This window comes from Moschus berezovskii, chromosome 4, assembly GCF_049115385.1.
Source record: "Moschus berezovskii isolate FMDL1 chromosome 4, NW_MosBer_1.0, whole genome shotgun sequence".
NCBI classification, from domain to species: domain Eukaryota; kingdom Metazoa; phylum Chordata; class Mammalia; order Artiodactyla; family Moschidae; genus Moschus; species Moschus berezovskii.
The window spans coordinates 110,854,814-110,881,852 of NC_142463.1; the positions used below are offsets into that span (position 1 = coordinate 110,854,814).

The 27,039-nt window shown below is 48.2% G+C and overlaps 2 protein-coding genes across 2 annotated transcripts in view; one reads left to right on the forward strand and one right to left on the reverse strand.

The window, feature by feature from the left end:
- The window catches only part of IQGAP3 (IQ motif containing GTPase activating protein 3), a 39,308-nt gene extending 27,536 nt beyond the window's left edge, over positions 1-11,772 (reverse strand). Inside the window, exons 1-10 of the mRNA XM_055403392.2 lie at positions 11,660-11,772; positions 9,379-9,466; positions 5,495-5,651; positions 4,585-4,662; positions 3,247-3,323; positions 2,431-2,498; positions 2,227-2,340; positions 1,811-1,989; positions 1,287-1,374; positions 558-721 (exon numbers count right to left, since the gene is read on the reverse strand). Of these exons, the coding sequence (XP_055259367.2) occupies positions 558-721; positions 1,287-1,374; positions 1,811-1,989; positions 2,227-2,340; positions 2,431-2,498; positions 3,247-3,323; positions 4,585-4,662; positions 5,495-5,651; positions 9,379-9,466; positions 11,660-11,696 (1,050 nt within the window). The 5' untranslated portion in view covers positions 11,697-11,772. The remainder of the gene's footprint in view (positions 1-557; positions 722-1,286; positions 1,375-1,810; positions 1,990-2,226; positions 2,341-2,430; positions 2,499-3,246; positions 3,324-4,584; positions 4,663-5,494; positions 5,652-9,378; positions 9,467-11,659) is intronic.
- A 5,204-nt stretch (positions 11,773-16,976) lies between these two features.
- Positions 16,977-24,427, forward strand: TTC24 (tetratricopeptide repeat domain 24). The gene is made up of 10 exons (XM_055403055.2): positions 16,977-17,682; positions 17,865-18,068; positions 18,631-18,759; positions 18,895-19,007; positions 19,344-19,442; positions 22,135-22,232; positions 22,378-22,478; positions 23,075-23,171; positions 23,340-23,495; positions 23,596-24,427. Exons 1-10 carry the CDS (start codon positions 16,977-16,979, stop codon positions 23,675-23,677), a joined length of 1,785 nt encoding a protein of 594 aa, XP_055259030.1. The 3' UTR covers positions 23,678-24,427.
- The last annotated feature ends 2,612 nt before the right edge of the window (positions 24,428-27,039 follow it).

Sequence of the window (27,039 nt, forward strand, 5' to 3'; positions counted from 1 at the left end):
CTTTTTCTTAGCCAGCAAACATCAGAAGTAACAACACAGGCAACACAAATATAGTGTCTGGGAGAAAGTCAAAAGCATTGAAAATAAGATTGCTAACTTGAAGCCTCAATTCAGCAAAGGCGGAGCATACCACTGCCTATTGGGCTGCCCCCCAGGGTCCCCTGGTCAGTATGAGAGATGCTCAGAGGGCAGAAGCTGATCAGTCTGGTCCATTAGACTTTGAGGTAATTTAACCATTTAAATAGACTTCCCTGGTAGCTCAGATGGTAAAAAATCTGCCTGCAATGCAGAAGACCCAGGCTTGATTCCTAGGTGGGAAAAGATCCCCTGGAGAAGGGAATGGCTACCCACTCCAGTATTCTTGACTGGGAAATCTCATGAATAGAGGAGCCTGGCTACAGTCCATGGGTTGTAAACAACTGGACACAACTGAGTGACTAACACACACACACAGCATGTAGTCAGCACATACTAGATACAAAGAATTGACAGCGGTGAGGCTCTCCACCAACCCACAGTCAGGTAGAGAAGGCAGCAAGTCATTGACAGAGCCTGACCTGCGCTTTCTGCTCTCTGTCTGAGCTCAGCTGTTCCAGATACCAGTCCGCAAAGTCTCTCCTCACTCCTCGCAGGGTCAGGACAGGGTCTTGAAGGGCCTCAAGCAAGGCCTCGGGGCTCTGTCTTTCCAGGGCATCATCAACAACTTCTAGGGCCCCATGGACTGAAAAGACCAAGACTCCATAATGGACAGTGTGAGAAAACCAACCCCTCATCATTCCCGGCTCAGCCCGCTTCTTTTCTGCTCAGGGTTACCCCCACCCCTGCCCCCTGGGCTCCTAGGGCCCAGCCTAAATTCTTTAGCTTGATCTTCATGGTCTTCCCAGCTCATCACTCCAGACCCTGAGGATACCTTCCCCAAACAGGCAGGTGCACACTCCATCCTGGGTCTTCAAGCAGCCTCTCCTGCCCTGATCCCCCATCCCCATCCATCCATCCTCCAAATTCTCTTCTTGAAGGACCCCAGACCAACTGCCCCCAGCGCCAAGGGCTGAATGGCCTTCCCCTTTGCCTCTGTCCACTCCATGGCTCTCCATTCAAACAGAAGCACCCTTGACAGAGATTGCTTCTCCAGACACTGACACATGTAAAGAACACATATAGCCTTGACTTTGAAATAAAGGTTGACCCAAGTGAGGTCATGGGCCTTCTGGCCTGAGAGAAGCCAACCTCAAAACTCCCTGGGTGGGGGCTAATCCCTCAAACCTGTCCTGGCCTGTCCCTCTTACCATTGACATGGTTGATGTTGCCTTGGATTTCCGCTTGAGTTAGGCAGCAGTCATAGATGTCCTGACTTTCTCCATCATTCTGCAAAAGCTACATTGAGAGGGGGACCTGGGAAAACCAGTTCAATCTTTCTCACTCCTCCCTCCCTGTATAACTATTTGGTCTTCTGGGGGTCTTCTCAAAGCCAAAGATCAGTGGTTAGAAGGAATCTGGGGAAAATGTGTGACCTAACCGCCCCCACCCCCCCGGTACTGACACAGTTAAGCTGAACTAACCTTGGGAGTCTCCAGTCCAGTCTCATCCAGTTCTACATTCCAACCTCTCAGCCCTGCCCCAGAACCTTTTCCCCCATTGTCTCTTCTGAATTCTCATCATTCTCAGTTCCTCTCCTATTTCTCTATAGTAACTGACAAGTTAGTTTCTCCAGGCAACTTTACTCAGAGACAAGACAGACAGGAGTCCTGGTTTCACTAGAGACTTTCTAGGCCACCCAACTTTTCGGCCCCTGCCATCCAAGTCTGCTTACGCGGTTCCTGGCGTTGGCAGCCTTTTCCATCTTGGCCTGAGCCAGCAGCTCCTGGTAGATGGCTGCCAGAGGCTCTCGAAGATTCTCCAGCAGAGCACTGGGATTCTGCAAGGCCGCCAGGGTGTCCTTGACCACCCCTCGCTCCACTGCTTCATTGATGGCAAGAACAGCCGCATGGACTAGGAGGGGACATGAAAACAAGGTCAGGAGGCCAGAGCAAACCCCAGCCCAGCTACAGCATAATCAGCTGCAGGCCACTCTGACATTACCCTTTTTTCTATCCACAGGGCCAGGCAAGCCAGGTAGCCTAATGGCCCTGCCTATGATGAGAGGTAACCAAAGTTTATATGGGGGTGTAAGGCTCAGAGTCCTCCCATACTCCCTGAGCAACGCCAACAGGTGAGCCTGCTCTCTACCTGCAGCCTCATCCACTGAGAGTTCATTGGCCAGGATGCCCCCGATCTTGCTGAAGGCAGGCAGCTGGAGGTCATACTTAGCCAGTTCAGAGGCCATGTTGCTTAGTTCCTCAGCTGCAATGATAGCACAGGTGCCCTTCATCAGGCTCCGAACCCCCAAGACCCCACGCAGACTGTGAAGTTTGGGGGAGGAGCTGAGCTTACCTGTGAATTTCACCTTCCCATATAGATCATGTATCTGAGGAGCCAATCCCAGCCGGAAGAGGAAGAGACTGGAAAAGAATGGAAGGCATTGGGGCCTACTCATTTTGACAGGCTGCCTAGAATAGGTTTGCAGAAGATACTATGGGAATTGAGAGATGAAGACCATTCAGCGCCCACCCACAGCTCATCCCCCATTTACAGGGAGATGGGCAGTGTAAGTCAACCCAAGGCAATGCTGGAGCAGATAAGTAAGATGTTATAGGAGGTCTGTGGGGATTGCGAAGGCTTTACAGAGAAGGACACACTGCAGCAGCAGGTCACTGGATGGAGTTGGAGGATGCAAAGGGCATAGCAAGCAGAGACCTGCTGAGCTAAGGCATGGTCTCCTGAAAGGACGCGAGAAATGAAGTCAGGAGGAGATGACGTGGTGGACACAGGAACAGGTCAACCACTTTCTGTGATTTAGCCAACTGGTTGCCGATGGCTGGCTGTAAGCAGGACTAAACAGCCTTCTCTCTTCACACTGACTGTGACAGCATGCGACCCTCCTGTTACATCCTAATTGGACTTCTCTGCACCCCAGTCACAAGCTGAAGACTCTTCGCTGCCTGCCCTTTCCCTTCACCCACAGAGGTCACACGTAAAGGTGCCCTCCGGCACACACACAAATCCAGACAAAACTAGGTAGATGGAAAACGTCACTCCGAGAAGTGCTCCGGTGGTCCACCCTCCGTCCTTCCTGTGTCAGCGTTTGTTGCTGTTGACTGTCGGTCGCATCCACCCAAGGAACCCAGATGACAAAGTCTTGTCTCTCACCTGAGTGCATGGATGCAGTAGACCACCCGTGGCATGTTCTTCTTGTCATAGATGTCCGTGGTCTCTGGGAAGAAGGTCTGGAGGGGAAACCACCCAATTACTGCCCCTGGAGACTTCTAAGCAGCACCAGATATGGAAAGTGGGGCTGAGGAATGGTGCTTCCGCTCTGACCTGGAGAGTGTGTTCCTTTGATGCCTGGGGCTTCTGGGTCAATCCCCCCAACTCTTTACAGCCAGCACTCATCCACATACTCAGTGTAAAAGAAAGGCACTGGGGCCACGCTGCAGCTGAGGCCCAGCCATGGACACACAGGCAAACCAAACAGTAACCAAACGTCAGACGAGACTATCAAATCTACAGGGTGCAGGCCACCCGCTCCAGGAGAAATAGGTACCTCTATTCATCCTGCAGACACAGCCAGCCTCTACCCCTCACCTTGGACTCTCACCAGAAAGGTGGCATGCTGGGAGCTGGCCATGACCCCAAAAAGGGCCCAATGAGACACACATTGCCAAGAACCACACAGGATCAGGACGTGCCATCACTGTGTCCAAGCCAGAGGTCTCTAACCAGCGGGGAGCCCTCTAAGAGCCAAGTCACCCCTGGCATGATTTCCCATGCCAGCTGATGACAGTAATGAAGTTTAACCTCAATACATCTCGGTTGCCTTAGATACATAAGAAAGGACCAAATCTAGGGACTTAAAAGCATTCTAGCCTCACCAAGGACACATGTTTCTATTGTTTCTGCCTCTCACTAAAGCTTCTTTCTTAACTTCCATTTCCTTGTCTTATAGTTCTCTCCTATAGTGCAGAAAAACACGGCATAGTCTTACCACGCCTTAATTTGTATAGTCTTTACAATCTACAAAAAGAGATCAAACAGATCATGTGATCTTCCTAACAACCTTATACGGTAGATGGAGGGGATCCTTATCCCCATTTTATAGGCGAGAAACAAATTGAGAGTCAAAGCTGGACACACAGCATGTGTCCAGCTGGGGTCCTGGCCCAGGCTTCCAAGTCTGTCACCTAGGAATGTGGTGTGTCCCTGCTTCACGCTGTGAAATTCTGGTGGAAAGACGGCCAGTCAACATAAGGCCACCTCCTGCAATACACAGGGGCCTCACTGACTAATGGGAACAATGCATCCTGGGCCAGGAAGCCCTCACCTCCCTTCACTTGACATACCCACAGGGAATAGAGGCAGAGACCAAGTAACAAGGTTCAAAGACACATGGAGATGAACACTGAAGGGTCCCAGGGAGATAAAGCATGTGTGTGGTGGGGGTGCTGACAAAGAGCAAAGATGAACCCCAATCTTAAGGCCCAGAGTTACCGAAGGAAGACCGATGTGGGCTATTGCAGACAGCCAAAAGTTGATGTTGTCCGTGTGACGGAAATGCAAGCCAGTTGCCTGAAAGGGAAGGAAAGAGAAGAGAATCTATTTCCACAGTTCTCGGGGTTTGCTATGGGTAGAGTCTAGACCAGAACTTGAAGATTCAAGGGGTGAGGGCAGAGGACCGTGCCCTATGGATTTCCCATGCCGCTAGGATGGAGACACACAGACAGACAGACACCACCAGGTATGGATGTGCCAGTGGGGCATTCGGGAAGGATGGCACGGGGGTGGGATTAGGAAGCCAGGATGGCTTCCGGGAAAAGCGGAGTCCAGAACTGGAATGGGAAGGAGAGGCAGGCTGGTGAGGGCAGAGGACCGTGCCCTATGGATTTCCCATGCCGCCAGGATGGAGACACACAGACAGACAGACACCACCAGGTATGGATGTGCCAGTGGGGCATTCGGGAAGGATGGCACGGGGGTGGGATTAGGAAGCCAGGATGGCTTCCGGGAAAAGCGGAGTCCAGAACTGGAATGGGAAGGACAGGCAGGCTGGGCTGGCTAGAACATAGGGAAGGGAAAGCGTGCCCTGGAAGTACCTTCAAGGTGGTAAAGCCCACAGCCTGAGTGTAGACTATAGGTAGAAAAGTTTGCTTGGAGGTTCTCATATCAGGGCCTCTCAAAACCCACCTAGCAAATGCCCTTTGCTATTAAGGATGATACACACTGCCTGGCTGGGAGATACCCATTGAAACCTGTTGTTCTAGTACAAAGATTAATAGCATCCTTTTCATCCTCAACAGTAGCCAGGTCTGGACAATAAATTAATGGTCATCCCACTCTCACAGCTCTGAGAAGAGGGAGTTTGAGAGGAAGAATGTAGAAGGTAGAAACCTCTGCTCCCCACCTGGTACCGCAGCTGCTCCACGTCATAGATCTTCTTCAAGGGAACCACAGAGGGTGCAAAACAGTGGCCCAGCTTGGCCAGCAGCACTCCGTTCCGGAGGCTCTCCTCCAGCTCCACCGGGGAAGGCAGCTCCTCCTTCAGGCAGGCCTCCATCCAGCTGAGAGCATGAGAGCAGCTTGTGACCCACTCGGGCAGGCCACAGCACTTCATCCAATCCCAGGACCTTCCTCCCTCCCTCTCTCCCTTTAAGCAGCCTCTCGCTCTCCCCTGACTCCTGCTCCTGCCCTGCCCCCAACACCCACCTCTGCCCACTGCCTGGCTGTTTCCACAGTCTCCCAAGCTGCCTCAAACGCCTGGATTGGCCAATCCTCAGCCCCCACCTGCCCCATGCATCTTCCAGGACAGATACTGAAGCTGCCATCTTCAGTGAGGCCTAATCAGTCTCTTACCTGTTACATGATACAACCTCTCACTCAGCCTGGTTATGCATTTGAGTGCTGAACCAAACTGTACCTGCTCACTTCTCTTATTCTGCATGTTCTCAGAACCCAGGCACACAAAGGTCATGTCTACACAGCCCAAAACCCAGTTTTGATGACGAAGAGGGGAGTAGGATTGAAGCAAGGGGAGCAGCACAAACAGACAGAAAGGAGTCAGGAGACCTGCTTTCCACACCATCTCCCAAATTCACCTCTCTGAGCCTCCAGTTGCATGATCTGCAAAATGAAGATACCACCTGTACTTCCACTTCAGCGGGCAGCTGCCGTGATTAAATGAGTTAATGAATGTGAAAACACCTTGAATGTAAATATCAAGTATTATTATGGCTGATGAGTGTGTAAGGGAGAGAATAAGGGCTCCCATCTGAGAAGCCCAATATGTGGGAAGAGCAAGTCACACTTCATTTTATGCTTTATCTGCCACAGACACCTGATTTCCTATCTACCCCATCCTACCTACTTTTTGGGAGAACATTAAAATTACACTATTGACTGAAAGGAAAAAATTAAGCATTTATCCTTCCTTAAGCGCCAACATCCATCCATTCATAGGAAACATGGGGTAGAGTGGAACAAGTTGAGTGAGACAGGAAGTGAATAGACAAAGCCAGCATGTAGGATGTTCTAAAGGACAAATGACTTGGTTTCTTCAACAAGTCAGTGACAGAAAGAACTGAAAAGGGGAGGTGAGCTGTTCTAGATGAAAGGAGACTTAATAGTCCATAACAACCAAATGTAATATATGAATTCTTTCAGATCCTTAACTGGATAAGTCAACTGTAAAAACACGTGACTTTTTAGACAATCAAGAAAATTTGAAAATGGCCTGAGTGTTGATCTTTCAAGGAATAACTAAGGTGGATGTTATAATGGCATTGTGGTTATGAAGGCAAATGTCCATATACAGAGATATATATTAAAGTATATAGGGGGATAAAAGGATGTGATATTGTCTTTGTTCACAGATGGCACACTCGTCTTTGCAGAAAATCTGAAAGCATGACACCAAAAAATGTCCTGGAGATAATAAGTGATTATAGCAAGGTTGTAGGAGACCAGTTAATATATAAAATTCCATTGCTTCCCTATATACCAGCAATGAGCAAGTGGAATTCGAAATTAAAAACACAATACTATTTATATTAGCACCCCCATCCAAATGAAATTAGGTATACATCTACATAAGGAAATCTACAAAACTGATGATGAAATCAAAGAACTAAATAAATGGAGAAATATTCCATATTCATGGACAGGAAGATTCAATATTGTCAAGATGTTAGTTCCTCCCAACTTGAGCTATAAGTCAATTCAATCCTAATCAAAATCCCAGCAAGATATTTTGTGGTTGTCCATACAACGATTCTGAAGTTCACAAGGAGGTACGCCCAGCTAGCTTAGTTGGTAGAGCATGAGACTCTTAAAGTTTACATGGAGAGACAAAATACCCAAACTAGCCAACATGAGATCGAAGAACAAGTTGGAATACTAACACTACCTGACTTAGCCACAGTAATCAAGACAGTATGGTAATGGTGAATGAATAGACCAATAGCTCAGTGGAACCAACAGAACCCAAGTAAATATAGTCACTTGATCTTTGGCAAAGGAGCAGAGGTAACACAATGGAGCAAAGACATTCTTTTCAACAAATGGTGCTGGAATAACTAGATATCCACATGCAGAAAATGAATCTAGACACAGACCTCACACCCTTCACAAAAATCAACTCAAAATGGAGCATCAACATCAAAGTAAAATGCAAAACTGGAATAAAACTCCTAGAGGTCAACATAGGAGGAAACCTAGATGACCTTGGGTGTGGCAATGACTTTTTAGATACAACACCAAAGGCACAGTCCTTGAAAGAAATAATTAATAAGCTAGATTTCACTAAAATTAAAACCTTCTGTTCTACAAAAGGCAATGTCAAGAAAATGATATGACAGTCACAGATCGGGATAAAATATTTGCAAAAGAAAACATTTACAAAAGACACATCTGACGAAATTTCCTGGCGGTTCAGTGATTAAGACTCGGTGCTTTCACTGCCAGGGCCCAGGTTCAATCCCTGGTCAGGAAATTCAGATCCCAGAGCCAAAAATAAATAAATTAAATAATTATTTTTTAAAAAGACATATCTGATAAAAGATTGTTACCCAAGATATACAAAAACTCTTAAAACTCAACAGTAAGAAAACAAACAACCTGACTGAAAAATGAGATAAAGATCTTAACAGACACCTCACCAAAAAAGATGTACAGGTTTGGCTCTCCCTTGAGCCGGCCTGCTGTTCTAACAGCATCTCCCACTCTAATAAACTTTATCCTCCTCTCATAAGAAAAAAGAAAAGAAAGAAAGATGTGCAAAGGAAATAAACACATGGCAAGTAAGAATCTGAAGAGATGCTTCACGTCTTATGTCATCAGGGAAATGCAAATTAAAACAATGATGAGATACCAATACACACCCATTAGAATGGTCAGAGTCTGGAACACTGACAGCATCAGTGCTGCTGAGGCAATGGAGCAACAGGAACTCTCCTTCATCGATGGGAAGCCACTTTGGGAAGCCATTTGGTGGTTAATGTACTCTTACCATGTGATCTAGCCATTGTGTTCTTTGGTATTTAACCAAAGGAGTTGAAAACTTACATCTGCAAAACATACTGCCTAAACTTGGAAGCAACCAAGATGACCTTCAGTAGGTGAATGGATTAATAAACTCTGCATCTAGACAGTGGAACATTATTCAGCACTAGTAACGAATGAGCTATGAGACCATGAAAAGACATGTAGGAAACTTAGATGTATATTACTCAGTAAAAGGAAATCGATCTGAAAAGGCTACACATTGCATTATTCCAGGTAAGTAAAATTCTAGAAAAGGCAAAACTATGGAGACAGTAAAAAGATGAGTCGGTGCCAGGAATTGGGGGTGGGGTGGGAGAGGGGGGTGAATACGTGAAACAGAGAATTTTTAGGGCAGTGAAACTAATACTATAATTATGGAAGGATACATGTCATTATTTATTTGCTCAAACTCATAGAACACCTACGATTCAAAGAGTGAACTCTAAGGCAAACTATGGACTTTTAGAGATTATGTGTCAAAGTAGGTTCATCAATTGTAACATGTACAACTCTTGTGGGGGATGTTGATGGTGGGGAGGCTATCTATGTTTCTAGGAAGGGGATATATGAAAAATCTCTGCATCTTTATCTTAATTTTGCTGTGAACCTAAATAAGCTCTATAAAGTCTTTAAAAAAATAAAAGATGCTATTTCAACTCTCCCTTTCCCAAAGAAAGGACTCTTGTCTTTTTCCATTTGCTTTGGGGGCAGATGTCTGGGAGGCCAGAAAGAGGCAGACCCTCTGCTCACCGCTTGGCTTCCTCCAGCCGGCACAGGTATTGATAGGCGATGTTCTGCCGCCTCTGCTCATCCATTTCCTCTGCTGTGAGGCGTTCATCTGAGGAGTCAAAGAAGGGAGCATTAAACAGAGGGCCGTAGCCAGGTTCTTCTTAGTAGATTTTCTTAGGCAACTCTGCTCAGAGACTGGAGGCAGCTCCCATATGCCTGTCCCCCTATTCCCAGGACACTGGCTCCAATCTTCTGCTCCCATTCAGTAAAGATATCCTAGTCAGCACCCTGTCAGAAGGAGGATCCTTCCTCTACTGGAGGCATTCTTTCCCTTTCCAGCCATCTTCCTCTCCAGCCATCTTCCAGACCTCCTCCTTCCCAAAACTTCATAGCCCTTCCCTCAGTGCCTCCCTTCATGGATGTCCAGATCCCTCCTTGGCTGGGAACTTGGCTCCTCATTTTATCCCTAATTAGGCTCTGAGTTCTCCAAGAACTGGACTTCTGTCATCCTCCTCATGTACTCTCCCAGAGACTAGGTTAACAGAACCAACTAAGATGCATCGTTAGCAACCATTCATTCAACCAATACCTCCTGCATGTCGCACTAGACTAGCGGACCCCTACTCTCGAGAAGTTTTTGTTTAGTTGCTCAGTCCTGTCTGACTCTTTTTGACCCCCAGGGATTGTAGCCCGCCAGCTCCTTTGTTCATGGGATTTTCCAGGCAAGAACAGTGGAGTGGGTAGCCATTCCCTTTTCCAGGGGATCCCTGGGATCCCACCCAGGGATTGAACTCAGGTCTCCTGCTTTGCAAGTGGATTCTTTACCATCTTAGCCACCAGGGAAATCCAAGCAGAAAGGAAGGAAAGGCAACTCAACAGAGTACCATGTGAAAAAAAAGCCAGTCAACTTGAGATTAAATGGAATGACAGAGAATTTTAAAAGATCACAAAGGTGTATTTACTCTCCCTTTTGGTATAGGTCACCTGAGGAAGAAAATAATCTCCAAGCTAAATAAAATGCAGACAATTTGACTCCCAAACTCAAGAACAGGAAATCCCTTAAATGAGGCAGCATTCATATTCTGCCTTAGCCATAGCCTCCTTTTATCCTTCCCCCAACTCTTCTCTCCCATCCGTCAGTCTCCTTAGGGAAGACAATACAAAATCAGACAAAATGAGAGAAAGCTACATATACACACCGAGAAAATAAAGTCAGAGAACTTGAAAAGAGAGTTCAGCAAATCTGTCTTTGAGTCAGCACTTTATGTCATTCCGATTCTTTATCTCTTTTCCTTATATTGCTTATCCTATGATATCACTTGGGGGAGGGGCAGGGCTTCTTTGAATTGGTAGTTAAGCAAGTTAAAACACACACACACCCCTCCATGTTCAGATTTGAAAGCACTGGCCAACAGCAGGAAATCCACCAGTTCCTCTGAGGGGGTGTACAAGGAACAAGTGTTGGTTGCTAAGCATGGAAAATAAACCAGTAAGTGAATGACATCACTCCAGAATTATGAACTGAGGACTGTGAGAGATAGGCGGGACTTTGTACATACACAGAGTCTTAAAAAAAAAAAATCAGTTTTCCTGTCCTTTTCAGGTCTGAAACTAGCTTTCCTTCAACTGATCGGTAGACATGGACTTTGCTTTTTGAATCCAAATGGAGAAGAAGGGAAAGGAGTAGAAGATTTTGCTTTCACTCAGGTCAGATGAAAACATTTCTGCACTTCCATTTTTCCGACCTCACTCTAAAGCAGCGTTTTTGAAAATATGGTACATAGACTACCCGCATCACAGTCAGGTGGGGTTAAGGAAGAAGCCCAGTGGTGCCGGTTATAAACGCAGATTATGGACACAAGTTGAGGCCTACTGTTGCTAACGCTCTAAGTTTAAGAGGCATTGTCTCAAAGAAGCACCAAAAAGTCAAGGAAGTCCCCCATGCTTTGTTAGGCGTCCAGTCCCCTGGCAGTGCTTGGCAAGTATGAACTGCTGAATTTTTAAGGAGCCAACCAGACCACCTACGTTCTCCCAGCCCCGGAGCCTCAGAATTTGGGAACAAGGGAGAAAACTCTTTGTAAGCTTTGAAAAGCGACACAGAAGTCAGAGCATTTCGCAGCTCACAGCTTTACTCTTGCCCGCCAGAGTCAGAACTGGGTGCTCCCTCTCCACTCAAACAGTCCGGCCGCCCCTCGTCCAGCGGGTACCGCGCCCAGCCCCAGCCCCAACCTCTCCCAGGACCGCCGTGTCCCCGACCAGTGGCACCACAACCGGGTCCTACTCGGCCCCTTCTAGCACTCACAGATCGCCCGGCCCGGGCCCGCTCCTCTCCGCTCCATGTTCCTCCTTCTTCCAGGTTTGAATCTCCCGCCGCCCAGCCACCGCCCCTCACCGTTGCCACAGGCGGACAGGACACTTCCGGTCGATGCCGCAGGGGGCTCTGGGATTTGTAGTACCAGGTTTCGGCGGTGTGGCACCTGGTAGGAAGAAGGATACCACTCAAGGCTGCGAGGACCGTTCTTGCGGTTCTTCGGGTCGCTATTTCTCCAGGGCTTCTTCGCTGCTAAACCGTCTTATTTCAAGCAGCCTCTGCTTCTGCCCCTGCCACTTTCATTTCCCCCTAATATTCCCATTAACTGTTTCTATAGTGTTCTTTGGTCTCACTAACTTGAGGGCCTGTTTTGTGCTATGCCCTGAACAAGGTGGTGCTGATGCAGAAATGTGTGAGTGCTAAGTCGCTTTAAAGTGAAAGTGAAGTCGCTCAGTCGTGTCCTGCTCTTTGCGACCCCGTGGACTGTAGCCCGCCAGGCTCCTCTGTCTATGGGATTCGCCAGGCAGAAATACTAGAGTGGTTGTCATGCCCTCCTCCAGGGAATCTTCCCAACCCAGGGATCTAACATTCGTCTTTTATGTCTCTTGCACTGGCAGACGGGTTCTTTACCACTAGCACCACCAGGGAAGCCCAATGTAGGGATAAACAAACACAGTTAATGCCCTGAAGAAACTTGCTTGAGTGATAAATACATGATCAAGTAACTCAGAGGTCAGTGATACACAGAGGGAGCAGATAATTGCTGTTGGTAAGAGCAGTGAAGTAATAATGCTTTGTGAAACAAGTCAAACAGAAAAAGGCAAATACTATATGATATCACTTTTATGTGGAATATAAAAAATAATACAATGAATGTATATACAATATAGAAACAGTCTGACAGACACAGAAAACAAACTTGTGGTTACCAAAGAGGAGAGGGACAAATTAAGTGTATGAGAGAAACAGATATAAACTACCATACATAAAATAGAAAAGCAACAAGGATTTACTGTATAGCACAGGAAATTATATCCAATATCTTATAATAGCCTATAATAGGATACAGCCCCTGGAGGAGGGCATAGCAACCCACTCCAGTATTCTTGCCTAGAGAATCCCCATGGATAAAGGAGCCTGGAGGGCTACAGTCCAAGGGGTCTCAAAGAGTTGGACATGACTGAGCCGCTAAGCACAGCACATAATAGGTAATAATCTGCAAAAATACTGAATCACTATGCTGAACACCTGAAACTAACATAGGATTATAAATAAATGATACTTCAATTAAAAAAATTCAGAGGACTGGATGAAGTAAGTGAGGAAGAGTATGTAAAGTAAGAAAGGAGCAAAGGGCAGAGTGTTGGGGAACACTGGTATTTTAGAGGTGGACAGGGGCTTCCCTGGTGGTCCAGCGGCTAAGACTCCATGCTCTCAAAGTAGGGGCCAGGGGGTTCCATCCCTGGTCAAGGAACTAGATCCCACATGCTGCAACTAAAGAGCCTGCATGTTGCAACTAAAGGTCCCACATGCCACAACAAAGATAGAAGATCCTGCATGCCACAACTGAGACCTGGTGCAGCCAAATAAATAAAAATTTAAAAAAAAGAAGTGGCTTTCCTGGTGGCTCAGAGGTTAAAAAAAAGAAGTGGATAGAAGGCAAGCAAAGGAGATGGAGAAGGAGTTGTCAGCACAGGAGAAAGACAGCCAGGACACAGTGGCTCATGGAGCCATGGAAGCAGAGATTTGCAAGGATATGTCAGATACAGCAGGGAGTCAAACAAGAAAAATGATCCAGAAATGATCACTAGATTATTAAGAGGTCATTGTAACCTTGATAAGATCAGTTTCAGTCCCTGCCCCCTTCCCAAATCTTTTTTTTTTCCTTTAAGAGAGGCTGCTCAGTGAGCAACAGACTGAGCAGCATATTTGACTCTGGTTATGCTGTGGTACGGAGAAGGCAATGGCAACCCACTCCAGGACTCTTGCCTGGAAAATCCCATGGACAGAGGAGCCTGGTAGGCTGCAGTCCATAAGGTCACTAAGTGTCGGGCACGACTGAGCCACTTCACTTTCTCTTTTCACTCTCATGCATTGGAGAAGGAAATGGCAACCCACTCCAGTGTTCTTGCCTGGAGAATCCCAGGGACAGAGGAGCCTAGTGGGCTGCTGTCTATGGGGTCGCACAGAGTCAGACACGACTGAAGCGACTTAGCAGCAGCAGCAGCAGCATGCTGTGGTAGCATCCTGAAGGCCCAGCCCATGGGCAGAAGTTGCAGGCAGCTAGGAGAGCCCGCCTCGGGCATGGGCACTATCTGCGGCACACAGCACTAGGCTTGCACACAGCAGGCACTCAACCAAGTCTGCCTGGCAAATGTAGGTGAGCCCAACTACTTCTTATAATTGTGTTTCTGGCCATGGCCTCTCTACTTAAAAGAGGCCTTTCTCCTAGATAAATGAGGACATTTGCTTTCTGATGCAGGTCACCCTAGGTGAGTTAGGGCAGTAGGTGCCTGTTTTCCTGGGTCCTGCTGTTCTCTCATTAAGCAGAACCTGGAGGTGGAGATCAGTGGAGCTGGGAAAAGGAGTCCGGGGGCAGAGAGGCTCTTCTGATCTCCAGGCCTTTCCTGACCATCAACTTTTCACCCTCTTCCCAAATGTAAAACTATCACACAGAAGCACAGTGTATGAGTGTGTTCGTGTGTGTTCGAAAGGGTTCACTGCTGGGACAGACAACCCACGCCTCATTAAAACTTGCAATCACGGTTAGTGGAAGGGACCTTAGGCTAGTTAGCCCAGAATCAGAAAACCTGGGCTCTAATCTCAGCCTCATGACTGCTTTGTGACCTCAGGCACACCTGCTCTTCTGAGGTCCCTTCCTCTGTGAAATGAGGGAATGTGATAGATAATCTTTGAAGCTATAACTAGCAACAAGCCCTTGCTGCTTTGATTCTTGCTTGACGTGAAGGACTTGAAGCATGTGTCTGCAAGAGTGGGGAGAGGTGGGGCAGGAAGGGCAAAGAAATCCAGGTATCTGTGCCCAAACACCAGCAGAGTTCAGCACTAAGATAGGATATTTGAGCTGTCAATCAAAGAATTCCCTAGGCATTGAGGGCGGTACCTGGTTGTCTGGTAACCCCAGGGGCTCTGAGCTAAGAGCTGAGAGAGGTAACCCTAGCCAGAGGGACCATTCCAGAAAGTCAGCTACAGAGAAGATCAAAGAAGGTAAGGCGCCTGTGCCTGGGGCCCCAGGGTCTGGTGGGGTTAGCCAGGAATGCCCAGGAAGGAGGGCCTCAAAGAAACAGAATTTCTGGGTGCTCTTAGGAGCAGGGGTAGTTTCTTTAAAAAGAGAATGTATTACCTTTGCTTGCTTCTCCGGAAAAAAAAAAAAAAGCATCAGGGAAGAAGAAGAAGAAAATGGGAGGGACTGAGAACTCAGCTCTTGGGCCTTTTCCACGCCCTTTCCTGTCTCTTGGGGGAAAAATTCAGGAAAAAGGCTTTGCCTTTCTAGGGGAGGGATACTAACTAGAAACACATGCTGATGAGAGAGAGGTGTTTGGGTTTAACAGTGCCCTGGAGACAACAGCAGGATATTAAGCAACCAAAACTAGCAAGCAGACAGAAAGTCAAGGAAAGGGAAGTTCCCTGTGAAATAGGGAGTAGGCAGTAAACGGAGACACAGAAGCCTTGCTCCTGAAAGTTGGCTCCTTGCCAGTTACATGGCCTGGTCAGCTTTGTGCCCCTAGTGCTTTGTATGGCTCCTGGCACACAGCAGGAGCGCACTGAGTTTTTGTTGAACTGACTTGAACGCTACCTTGAGATTAGACAGCAGGAGTATGCAGATTATGAGTGGATGTCTTTGGATGCAGAGTGAAGGAGGCGGTGGAGCAGAGGCCCCGTCCGTGCTTTGTTGGTTCATCCATTCGTTTATTCATTCATTGAATAAACTTTTTCATTGTGGCAAAAATCTATATCTAACATGAAATTCACCACTTTAAACCTTTTCTAAGCATACAGTTCCGGAGAAGGCAATGGCAAGCCACTCCAGTACTCTTGCCTAGAAAATCCCATAGATGGAGGAGCCTGGTAGGCTGCAGTCCATGGGGTCGCTAAGGGTCGGACATGACTGAGCGACTTCACTTTCACTTTTCACTTTCACACATTGGAGAAGGAAATGGCAACCCGCTCCAGTGTTCTTGCCTGGAGAATCCCAGGGAAGGGGGAGCCTGGTGGGCTTCTGTCTATGGGGTCACGCAGAGTTGGATACAACTGAAGTGACTTAGCAGCAGCAAGCATACAGTTCAGCAGCATTTATACTCACACTGTTGTGCAGCCTTCACTACCATCCATCTCCACAACTTTTTCCTCTCATTCGGGAAACATATTTTGAGAATCTACTGTTTTAGAACATTCAAGTTGCTCCAAATCTAGTAGGGGAAATGGTCAAGAAAGTCAACAACCCTAACCCGGTGTGGAAAATGCCGTAAAAGACCTAAGTACAGATAAGCACTATGGGAGTACAGAAGAAGGACCCAGTTGGTTGAGGGGAGGGGCTCTCTGAAAGAAGCTGTTACTTGAAATTGTTGCAAGAAAGAGAGTGGTTGGAGAGAGGATGGTCACATCCCAGGTTCAGGTCCCTGGGGTGGATGCCAAGTATGTGTTCTTGGCATCACACAGGAAAGAATTCAATGTTGAGCCATAGTGAGGAGAAAGAAGGTTTATTCAGGGAAGAAACACACTTCATAGACAGAGTGTGTGAGGCTGTCAATGTTTACATACGCTTTTGGTGGGTATCCTCAGTATTGAGGTGATTACATAGGCTAATGATTGGGAGGAGTATTCCAGTTGTTTTGGAAAAGGGGTGGGGATTTCAAGGAATTGGGTCACCACCCACTTTTTGACATTTTGTGGTCATCCTTAGAACCATCATGGCACCTGGGGTGTGTTACATTGAGAGTATCCTGAGGCTCAAGGTCAAGTGGAAGTTGAGTCCGCCATCTTGGACCCAGTTGGTTCAATCAGTTTATGTTGTGTCCTCAGGCTAAGTCACCTTTTTAAAGATTGTGCCCTGCCCCCTCCTTGTCTTAAAATGAGTCTTGGAGGATGAACAATTAGTCAGGACATTAGAGTGAGAGTTGATGTGGTGTCCAATGGGATAGGTGAAGCAAAGTGAGATGGCAGAGAGAAATCCTTGAAACCCTGAGGGTCACACCAGGGCAGAAGTAGGGCTGAGCTGCTGTAGAGGGACAGTGGTCCTTTGGAGGACCAAGGATAACCAAGAACCCCTTTGCTCCCTATTGTCAGCACTATGTCTTCCCTCAACACTGAGGATACCCCCCAAGAACCCTCGCTCTCGTCCTCAAGCTCCAAGAAGAAAAAGAAGAAAAGAAAGTGGTCTCAGCAAGAGGCCACCATCCAAGCCCTCACCAGGGCTGGCCACAGGGGCCTATTGGCTGGCCAGAACCATGAGGCCTTGACCAGCTTCCAGAGGGCCTTCCTCCTGGCTTCCAAGTCACCACAAATCAGAGACACCCCTGTTCTCCGGGCCTGTGCCTTCAACCTGGGAGCTGCCTACGTGGAGACTGGGGACCCAGCCAGAGGCCTTGAGCTGCTCCTACGTGCTCAACCTCAGGAGACGGCCCAGGGCGGGTGTCATGGCGACCAGTGTTTCAATGTGGCTTTGGCCTACCATGCCCTGGGTGACCTTCCTCAAGCTTTGGCCTGGTACCACAAGGCCCTGTGCCACTACCAGCCACTAGGTGACCAGGGACAAGCCCAGGCAAAAATGGGAGCCTGCTACCGAGCTCTGGGACAGCCTGGGCTAGCAGCCCACTGCCTGCAAGAAGCGAGCCGGGCCTATGCCCAAGCAGGGCAGCCCCAGGCTGCAGCCCTGACACTGGGGGCTGCAGCGGGGTGTATGCTGAAGAGCGGGCAGCATGGGGTGGGTGAAGTCATGCAGGTGCTGGAGGAAAGTCGGAGGCTTGCTGAGAGAAGCACTGAGCGGGGACTGCTGGGTGAGGCCTTGGGGCTGAGAAGGTGTGGGATCTGGGAGATTTCAGACCAGGTGATGCTCTGAGATATGGGGTGGAAGCAGAGGCATTTCTGAGGGCTGGGGGAACCCTGGGAGGGGGGGACAGAGGCTGCACAAGTACAGCTTCAGTAGCATCTGACCAGTGACCTTGGCCATGCCCTCTAGGGCAACTCTATAACGATCTAGGCCTGGGCTACTCCCATCTCCAGCTGTTCCCGCTAGCAATAGAGGCCTTCCTACAAGCCCTGCCCCTGTGCCGGGAGCCAGGAGAGGAGGCCACGGTGCTAAGGAACCTTGGGATGGCCCACAATGCCCTCGGCAACTATCAGGAAGCCCGGGAGTTCCACCAGAAGGCTGCTGACCTGCACGGTGGGTACCAGGGACTGGGAGTGAGACTGAGACCAAGGGGCTAAGAGGTGGTTCCAGCTGGGGCCCCAAGGCTGGAACTCTAGAGCCAATGATGGTTATGCTTTAGAACTAATTAGACTGGGAAGTCCAGAACCAGGGGAGAGAGAGTGGGGGTGGGAGGGTGCAGGAGATGGGATAGCCAGGCAGGACAGAGGGTTATGGGCCCAGAGGCTGAAGGGGAGGCCTGAAGTGGAGCCCAGTGCTTCTTCTAAATGATTGTGTGACTTTCGGCACATTATTTTCGCTTTCTGAGATTCAGGTTGCATGTGTATAAAAATGGAGCTATTAATACCTGCCTTGCCTGCCTCCCTGGGTTTTTATGTGGCTCAAAGTAGCCTGGGGAGGCATTCAGACCAAAACTCAGGCTGGGTCTCAAGAGTTCAAGCCTTCATGGTAATTCTGTATGTGTGCCTGGGTTGTGCACCAGGACTCCTGGCAACCCTCCCTTCCTCATTGGGGGGCAGGGTTCTGGTGCCCCAGCAGGCCAAGTCCTCTCTTAGGATGGGGTGGGCTCTGTCCCCAGGCTCTGTGGGGCAGCGGAGGGAGCAGGGCTGGAGCTTTGGCAGCCTGGCATTTGCAGTGAGCCAGCTGGGAGACCACAAGGCCGCCAGAGACAACTACCTGCATGCTCTGCAGGCTGCCCAGGACACTGGTGAGGGGAGCGGTTTGCAGGTGGCTTGGGGTGGGGCAAAGCCTGAGGATCCTTGGGGCTGGTGGGAGGACCTCTGGAGGGGAGGGTCGGTGGGGTTGGGAGCCATGGGAGGACCTCTCAGACTGTCTTCCCCAGGGGACGTGAAGGGGCAATGGCAGGCCTGTGAGGGTCTGGGGGCTGCTGCAGCCAGACTGGGACAGCATGACCAGGCTCTGAAGTACTATAAGGAAGCGCTGGCCCGGTGTCCGGTGAGACCCTCCATCCCAGAATCGAACTGTTTCCCAATAGCCCTCCAGTTGCTCTCCTGACATGCTTTCTCCAGCTGATGTTCCTGTCTCTCCCCACCATCCATTCACTCATCAAATGTGCATTGGGCACACGGTGTGCTGGGGCCTGGGACACTATTGTGAGGAAGAATCCACCTCTGTCCACGGTTCTGGGAGGTGGTGGCAGGATGCTGGCAAAGGCACAGGGATGGGCTAGAAAGAGAGGAGACAAAGGCCCTCCCCTCCTTCTTTTCTATTTCTTCCCCAGTCCTGAAGCCCAGGCTTTCCCCACTACCCCATTATCCACTCTCTCCCCAGAAGGAGTCAGATTCTGTGCGAGAGCGGCTGGTGGCCAAGCTGACAGATGCAATAAGGACCCACTTGGCCCGGGGTGGGCTGCTTCCGACTCACACCCTGGTAAGATGGCACCCGAGACAAGAGGCAGGGGGTGGGGAGAGGTTACCCAGAGAAAGGGGTGGTGATGAGTGGAGTGGTGTCAAGGATGCTGCCCTTGACTGCTCATCTGTGTTCATCTGCCCCAGGGCCTGCATGTGGGACACATACCGCTTTCCAGAGGCCACCTGGGGGTGGGGAGGTGGGTGAGGGGTTGTGACACATCCCCAACACCAGGGCTTTGGCTGATTGGTAACTAGCCCAGTGGGTGAAGGCCAAAGGCTGCCATTGAAGATGGGGCTTCCCAGGTGGCTCCGTGGTAAGGAATCCGCCTACCAATGCAAGAGCCCCACGAGACACAGGTTCCGTCCCTGGGTTTGGAAGATCCCTTGGAGGAGAAAATAGCAACCCACTCAGTATTCTTGCCAGGATAATCCCATGGGCAGAAGGAGCCTGGTGGACTACAGTCCATCGAATCCCAAAGAGTCAGACGTGACTGAGCATGCTTGCACGCACGCACACCATCGAAGATAGCTGAGCCAAATCTGCAGGACAGGAAGGTTCGTCTTGGCTGCAGTTCCCAAAAGAGCCACAGGATGGGAGCAGTGCTCCAAGGATGTTCTCTCTCTGCTCATTCTCTAGGGGACAGCTCTCTGTGGGTCTTTACCTGTGCCCCTCCTTCTCCGAACTCCTCCTCCCTCCCTCTCTACCTCCCATCCTCTCTCAACAGGTCAATGTCTCTTCAACTGCCTCTTCCCTCACCCTGTGAGATTTCTCAGGCAACCTACTTACCCCAGGAATTGAAATTATGCTTGAATATTTGTTATATTTATTTGCTAGGTTTTATGTCTCTACCGCATGATTGCACTCATCTCACACGCCAGCAAAGTAATGCTCAAAATTCTCCAAGCCAGGCTTCAACAGTACGTGAACCATGAACTTCCAGATGTTCAAGCTGGATTTAGAAAAGACAGAGGAACCAGAGATCAAATTGCCAACACCCACTGGATCATGGAAAAAGCAAGAGAGTTCCAGAAAAACATCTACTTCTGCTTTATTGACTAAGCCAAAGCCTTTGACTGTGGGGATTACAACAAACTGTGAAAAATTCTGAAAGAGATGGGAATACCAGACTATCTTACCTACCTCCTGAGAAATCTGTATGCAGGTCAAGAAGCAACAGTTAGAACCGGACATGGAACAACAAACTGTATCCAAACTGGAAAAGGATTATGTCAAGGCTATATATTGTCACCCTGCTTATTTAACTTCTATTCAGAGTACATTATGCGAAATGCCGAGCTGGATGAAGCACAAGCTGGAATCAAGATTGCCAGGATAAATATCAATAACCTCAGATACACAGATGACACCACCCTTATGGAAAAAAGTGAAGAGGAACTAAAGAGCCTCTTGATGAAAGTGAAAGAGGAGAGTGAAAAAGCTGGCTTAAAACTCAACATTCAAAAAACTAAGATCATTTGGTCCCGTCACTCCATGGCAAATAGATGGAGAAACAATGGAAACAGTGAGAGACTTTATTTTCTTGGGCTCTAAAATCACTGCAGATGGTGGCTACAGCCATGAAATTAAAAGATGCTTTCTCCTTGGAAGAAAAGCTATCACCAACCTAGACAGCATATTAAAGAACAGAGATGTTACTTTGCCGACAAAGGTCTGTCTAGCCAAAGCTATGGTTTTTCCAGTAGTTATGTGTGGATGTGAGAGTTGGACTATAAAGAAAGCTGAGCACCGAAGAATTGATGCTTTTGAACTGTGGTGTTGGAGAAGAAAGACTCAAGAGTCCCTTGGACTGCAAGGAGATCCAACCAGTCCATCCTAAAGGAGACCAGTCCTGGGTGTTCATTGGAAGGGCTGATGCTAAAGCTGAAACTTCAATACTTTGGCTACCTGATGCGAAGAGCTAACTCATTGGAAAAGACCCTGATCCTGGGAAGGATTGAAGACAGGAGGAGAAGGGGACGACAGAGGACAAGATGGTTGGATGGCATCACGGACTTGATGGACATGAGTTTGAATAAGCTCCGGGTGTTGGTGATGGACAGGGAAGCCTGGCGTGCAGTACATGGGGTCTCAAAGAATCAGACACGACTGAGTGACGGAACTGATGTCCTCTCTTGGGAAGATCCCCTGGAGAAGGGAATGGCTACTCACTCCAGTATTCCTGCCTGGAGAATTCCATGGACAAAGGAACCTAGCGGGCTATAGTCCATGGGATTGCAAAGAGTTGGACACGACTGAGTGATTAACACTTTCACTTTTTCATCTATATCCTCTCTTATTTGAAAGACTAGGACATCATATTTATAGTTTGCAAGTAAAATTATCTTGGTATAAGCAGATGACTGGATTAGGGGTCAGAAGACCTAGGTTCTATCCGAAGTTGGCCACCAACTTTCTGTGACTCTGTCCCTGGAGGCCCCAGGAAGGATGAGGTGGTCATCAAGCTCTGGCCGGGTCTGATAGTCCATGAGCTTGAGTTCTAACTTGAGAGTTACTACTGGGCATCTTAACAGAACAAAGGGTCTTGCCCTATAGTTTCATCCTTAGACACAAGGCACAGCCCAGATGTCTCTAGCACTTCTCTGTCTCTCTGGGGCCATTGTGTGTGGAAGGAACGTACATTCACACCACAACCACAGCTGGGATGGCCATTTTTCTCAAACTGATCCCGTTTACCCCTCTTCATTCCTAGACCTCAGCTCCAGGGAGATCCCCGGCTCCAGGTGCAGCCGGCCTGGTGGAAGGGACCCCAGCCAGGGTAGGCAGGGGCACACCAGGAGTGCAGCATAGGTAAGCAGGGTGGGAGCAGAACTTCAGGGATGGATGTGGCCTCAGGGGTATGTTGGGAGGTGTCACAGCCTGGCACAGTGGGTGGGATATGGGGAGGAGGGGACCTGGCCAGAGTATCACTCTGCCCCATTTCCTGCCTCTACAGATCTTCCGGTGGGTGGGAAGATGAGTTGGAGGAAGGCCACAAGGAGAAAGAGGAAGAGTCAGCGAATGTTCCCACGACATCTTGGGCACCAAGGCTGGAGGGTGAGTCTAAGGAGGCTGCTTCTAGCATCGCCTTCCTCCAAATGTGAGTGCTCTTACTTCCTTTACCCCACCCTCCCACTTGTCATATTCCCAAGGCCAGGACCAGCCCTCCCCGCTTTCTGCTCCTCTCTCAAGGCCCTGGACCATTTTGCCTAAACCCTTTCCTGAATTTGCCTCTGCCCCCCTGCTCCTGAGGCTTTCCTAACATCTAGAACTTTGTACTTAGAGCAGCAAGGTTTCCACACCTACTACATGCCAGGCACTGGATGCTTTTCTTACCTTAGCTTACAAGTCTCTTCCCCCAAAGGCTTTGCACTCTGAGGACAGAGTTCCTTGCTTCTTGGTGACTTGAATTCACTGATGTCTGCTTTTCAGTGTGTTTTCTTCCAGGCATTAGGCACACTGGTGAATCATTCCCATCTAGTCAGTCCAAGTTTGCCAAGCACCTGCCCTATACAGGGGGACCCTCCTCATAGTGACCAAAACATCCCCTGATACCCACCCTCCTGCTTCTTCTCCCAAAGATGTCTCTTTCCCCTCGTGATGGTTCTTGGGGCAGTGAGGCCTGTGATGAATGTGTTCGTCTCTCCATCCAGGCCCAAGGCCCAAGTCCCATCTCTCATTTGGAGGCCAATGCCCCCTCAGAATGGAGAACCCTGGCCTTCTGGTACCCAACGGGCCTCGTGGCAATAGGTGGGTACCTGGGAGGAGGGATAAAGCCTGGAGAATGGATAAAAGAAGTAGGAGAGGATGTGACTTTGGATGACTTTAATGGAACATGATCACTGTTAAAGCTGGGGGAAGAGGTGGTCTGTTGCTTGGGGTCATGGTGCTTTGAGCCTCTCTGACTTTGCCCTTTAGCAATCTGGACAACCTTCACCCAGCTCTGGAGGTCCGGAGTGTCCCCCACCTCCATCATGGCCTGAGTGTAGGCCTCGGCAAAAGGGAGAGTCCTGCTGAATGGGGGAACACACGGCTTCAGCGTACTGCCCCCTGCCCTGGAGCCCATCAGCAGAGGTAGGGCCAGAGAGGGTTACAGAAGCTGGAGCCAGAGCAAGCTGCCTTCTCTTCTCTCCCTAGTCACTCCCACTGGCAAGCCCCTCTCTGCCTCCTTCAGGTCATTCAAACAGCCCAGGGAACCCCCCGGCAGGAACCCTCAGAGGAGATCCATGGAGTCTGGCTTCTGCACAATCATGTGACCATCCCCTGCTGGCCACAGTATGGCCTCTGCAGTACCTACCCAACAGACACACTTCAGGGACTTCTGGGACTGAACCCCTTCCCCGTCGTTTCCGGTGAGCACTGCATGGGCATGGAATACATACAATGTCTGCAAGGGGGCCCCCGAGCAGGCTAGACGAGGGCTTGGCAGTCTCAGCACCAAGGCGTTCTGGGTGCTTCTCATTGGGATTTTTGGATTTAATAGGGAAAAGAAAAAAGGAAAATGAATGGTAAATTTCTCCCCTTTCTTTCTGGCATCAAACCTCACAATCTGGCCTTGCCAGTTCTTAAAAGCATGACATCTTGTTTAAGACACTTTAGGGTCACTGACTCCATTTTCTCACATGGGAAATGGGGATCTCATGCTACAGAAGATACACCTTAACGGGGCTATTGATGCACTCCTCTTCCTTCACAAGAGAAAGCAGATGCTGGGTGCAGGGCACCGCGGGCCTATAGCAGTGGTACCACTGCTAGCCACTGCAACAACAGTATTTTGTAACATTGCTCACTTGGCACATACCACACCCTGTTGTAAGTGCTTCACAAGTGTCTTCTCCTTTAGTCCTCACAGCAGATGAGTCCCCTCTCACACATGAGGAAAAGAAGGCACAAAGGTTAAGTGGTTTACCTGCCAAGTCACACAACTAGTAAGTGAAGCTGAGATTCATACCTAGGCAGTGAGTACCTTTTAGGATGCTGTGCAGTTCAACTCCCCCAGTTAAGCCATTGCCTACCAACAGTTGTTCGTGTTTGATACCAAATGTGTTTATTCCAATTGTATGTGTTATTGTAGTTTGTAATTAAACTGATGAACTAAGAGTGTGAAAACAAGCTGTTTCTATGACAACTAAATAGACTCTTTAGAAGACACAATTCAGGTGAGTGACTTTAAAAACTGCTGTTGAATTAGATGTGAGCAGAGAGACTGTTACAAATTGGGGGACATCATAAAAATCTAGGTGAATTTTACACTCAGATTGGTTTAAATATACCATCAATTTGTTGTTCCACTTTAAGGAAGCAAACTTCAAACTGGTAGGTGATATGTAAGTGGCGAAGTTTATGCAAGAAAGAAGATGGATAACTACGATCTTTGGCCTTATCCTCAAAGGCAAGACCCTGGTCACACTTTGACAGATGGCAAACGAACATTTGTTGAAATAAAATAATCTAGTCCTAGTCGTGTCAGACAAGAGGCATTCTACTGCACTGTGAATTACTTCACAGTGAGATTTTAAGGATTCATTAAAATATTTGTAGACTGAGGACCTACTGGGTTTCAGGCACAAAACCAGGTTTTGTTAATCTTCCTCAACTCAATGGAGCTTATTATCTTGTCAGGCATTGGAGATGTCTCGACTAGATGTAGATTCATTGACTGTAACAAAGCCAATCAGACTGCCTTTAAATGAAGAAAGAAGAAAGGAGAATGATTTTGAGGGATAAGTAGCAGCATCTGCCACACAGGAGTATTGGTCCTAGGTCAGGATCAACCATCATTGGCGCTACCATTTTATAGCTATATTACCTTAGGGAAATTACTTATCTCTGCTACTCAACTTCTCATCTATAACATAAGGACAAAAATACATCATAGGATGGACAGGATCAAATTAGATAATATAGGCAGAACATCTGGAACTCAGCAAATACTCAATCCTCATGCCCCCTTTCTTTAAATTTTTTTATTTTTATTTTTTTACTGTGCTGGGTCTTCACTGCTGCACAGGCTTTTCTCTCGTTGTGTTGAGCAGGGGCTCTGTCCAGTTGCAGTACTTAGGCTTCTTATGGCAATGGATTCTCTTCTCGTCGCAGAGCCTGGGTTGTCTAGGCGCATGGGCTTCAGTAGTTGCAGCTCCTGGGCTCTAGAGCACAGGCACAGTAGTTGTGGCGCACGGACTTAGTTGCTCCTCTGCACGTGGAATCTTCCCAGATCAGGGACTGAACTTGTGTCTCCCGCACTGGAGATAGATTCTTTACCACTGAGCACCAGGGAAGCCCGACATGCCCTTCTTAAATTGATTTTGAAGGCATTTTCTAGAGTAAACTCCAAAATGTGAAAGGCAGCAAGGTGGAATAGCTTGGGCACTGCCTTCCTGAAGATAGCCTTCATTGGTTGTTTCATAAATTCTAAGTGTGTATGGTGGGATATGTTTTGTTTTATTATTTTATAGTTACAGCTCACCTGAATGAAGTCAGCAGTTGATAACCCTTCAGATATATAGCTCTGCATCTGGAGAGGCATGTCAGCATAGAGTAATGCTTAAGACTGCAGACTTTAGGTCAAGCTGCCTGGGTCCTATCTCCACCGACAGCTATCAGTGTATCATTGGACATATCATTCAACATCTTTGAGCCTCAGTTTCCTAATCAGCCTTCACTGCACGAGACCCGGGCTTAATTCCTGGGTCAGGAAGATCACCTGGGGAGGCAATGGCACCTACTCCAATACTCTTGCCTGGAATATTCCACGGACAGAGGAACCTGGCCGGGTGCAGTCCATGGGGTTGCAAAGAGTCGGATACTACTGAGTGACATTCTCACTTACTCATCTGTAAAACAGGGATAATAACAGTTGTTGTAAGGATAAAATGAGAAGACTCATGTCAGCAGTGGGTACATATACTCAAAACGTTATCTATGTCAAAGAAACATTCTTCACATTGTGTTTTGGAAATGAATCTTCAGAATTGACTAATTTTCTCAAGTAGGCCTGTAGGGAGTCTTGTTGTTCAGTCACTAAGTCATGACTAATATATAAAAGTGAAGCTACTTATATACTGGTGAAGCTATAAAACAAAATTAGTGAATTCTTAGATAAGATTATGTAAACTCTATTTCCAATTAAGATGAATAAACTAAAAAACAAGGATGAGTCAACCACAAACATAGTCTAACCAAAACAATTTTCCACCACAATCACAGTCTGATACATTCAATTTTCCACATCAGACATGTAAAATAAACATAGATGAAAGCAAGGTTACAACCAATAGGAGATCATAAGCCTCCTATAATAAAAAAGGAGAATATCAGAGGAATGGGCTTCCCAGATGGCTCAGTGGGTAACTAAATAATCTGCTTGTGATGCAGGAGATACAGGAGACACTGGTTCGATCCCTGGGTTGGGAAGATCCCCTGGAGAAGGAAAATGGCATCCCATTTCAGTATTCTTGCCCGAAAAATCCCATTGACAGAGGAGCCTGGCGGGCTACAATCCACGGGGTTGCAGAGTCAGACACGACTGAGTGACTAAGGACAGCACTACACAGCATCAGAAGAATAGTTAAAAGTAGGAGGGGTTCCGGCTGTGGTAAAGAATCTGCCTGCCAATGCA

Excerpts from the sequence above, each read along its gene's own strand:
- TTC24 (XM_055403055.2), top strand. The coding sequence starts at position 16,977 with ATGTCTTCCCTCAACACTGAGGATACCCCCCAAGAACCCTCGCTCTCG. Across the intron at positions 19,008-19,343 it reads AAGCGCTGGCCCGGTGTCCG|AAGGAGTCAGATTCTGTGCG; the intron begins GTGAGACCCTCC and ends CTCTCTCCCCAG. Across the intron at positions 22,479-23,074 it reads TTGGGCACCAAGGCTGGAGG|GCCCAAGGCCCAAGTCCCAT; the intron begins GTGAGTCTAAGG and ends CTCTCCATCCAG.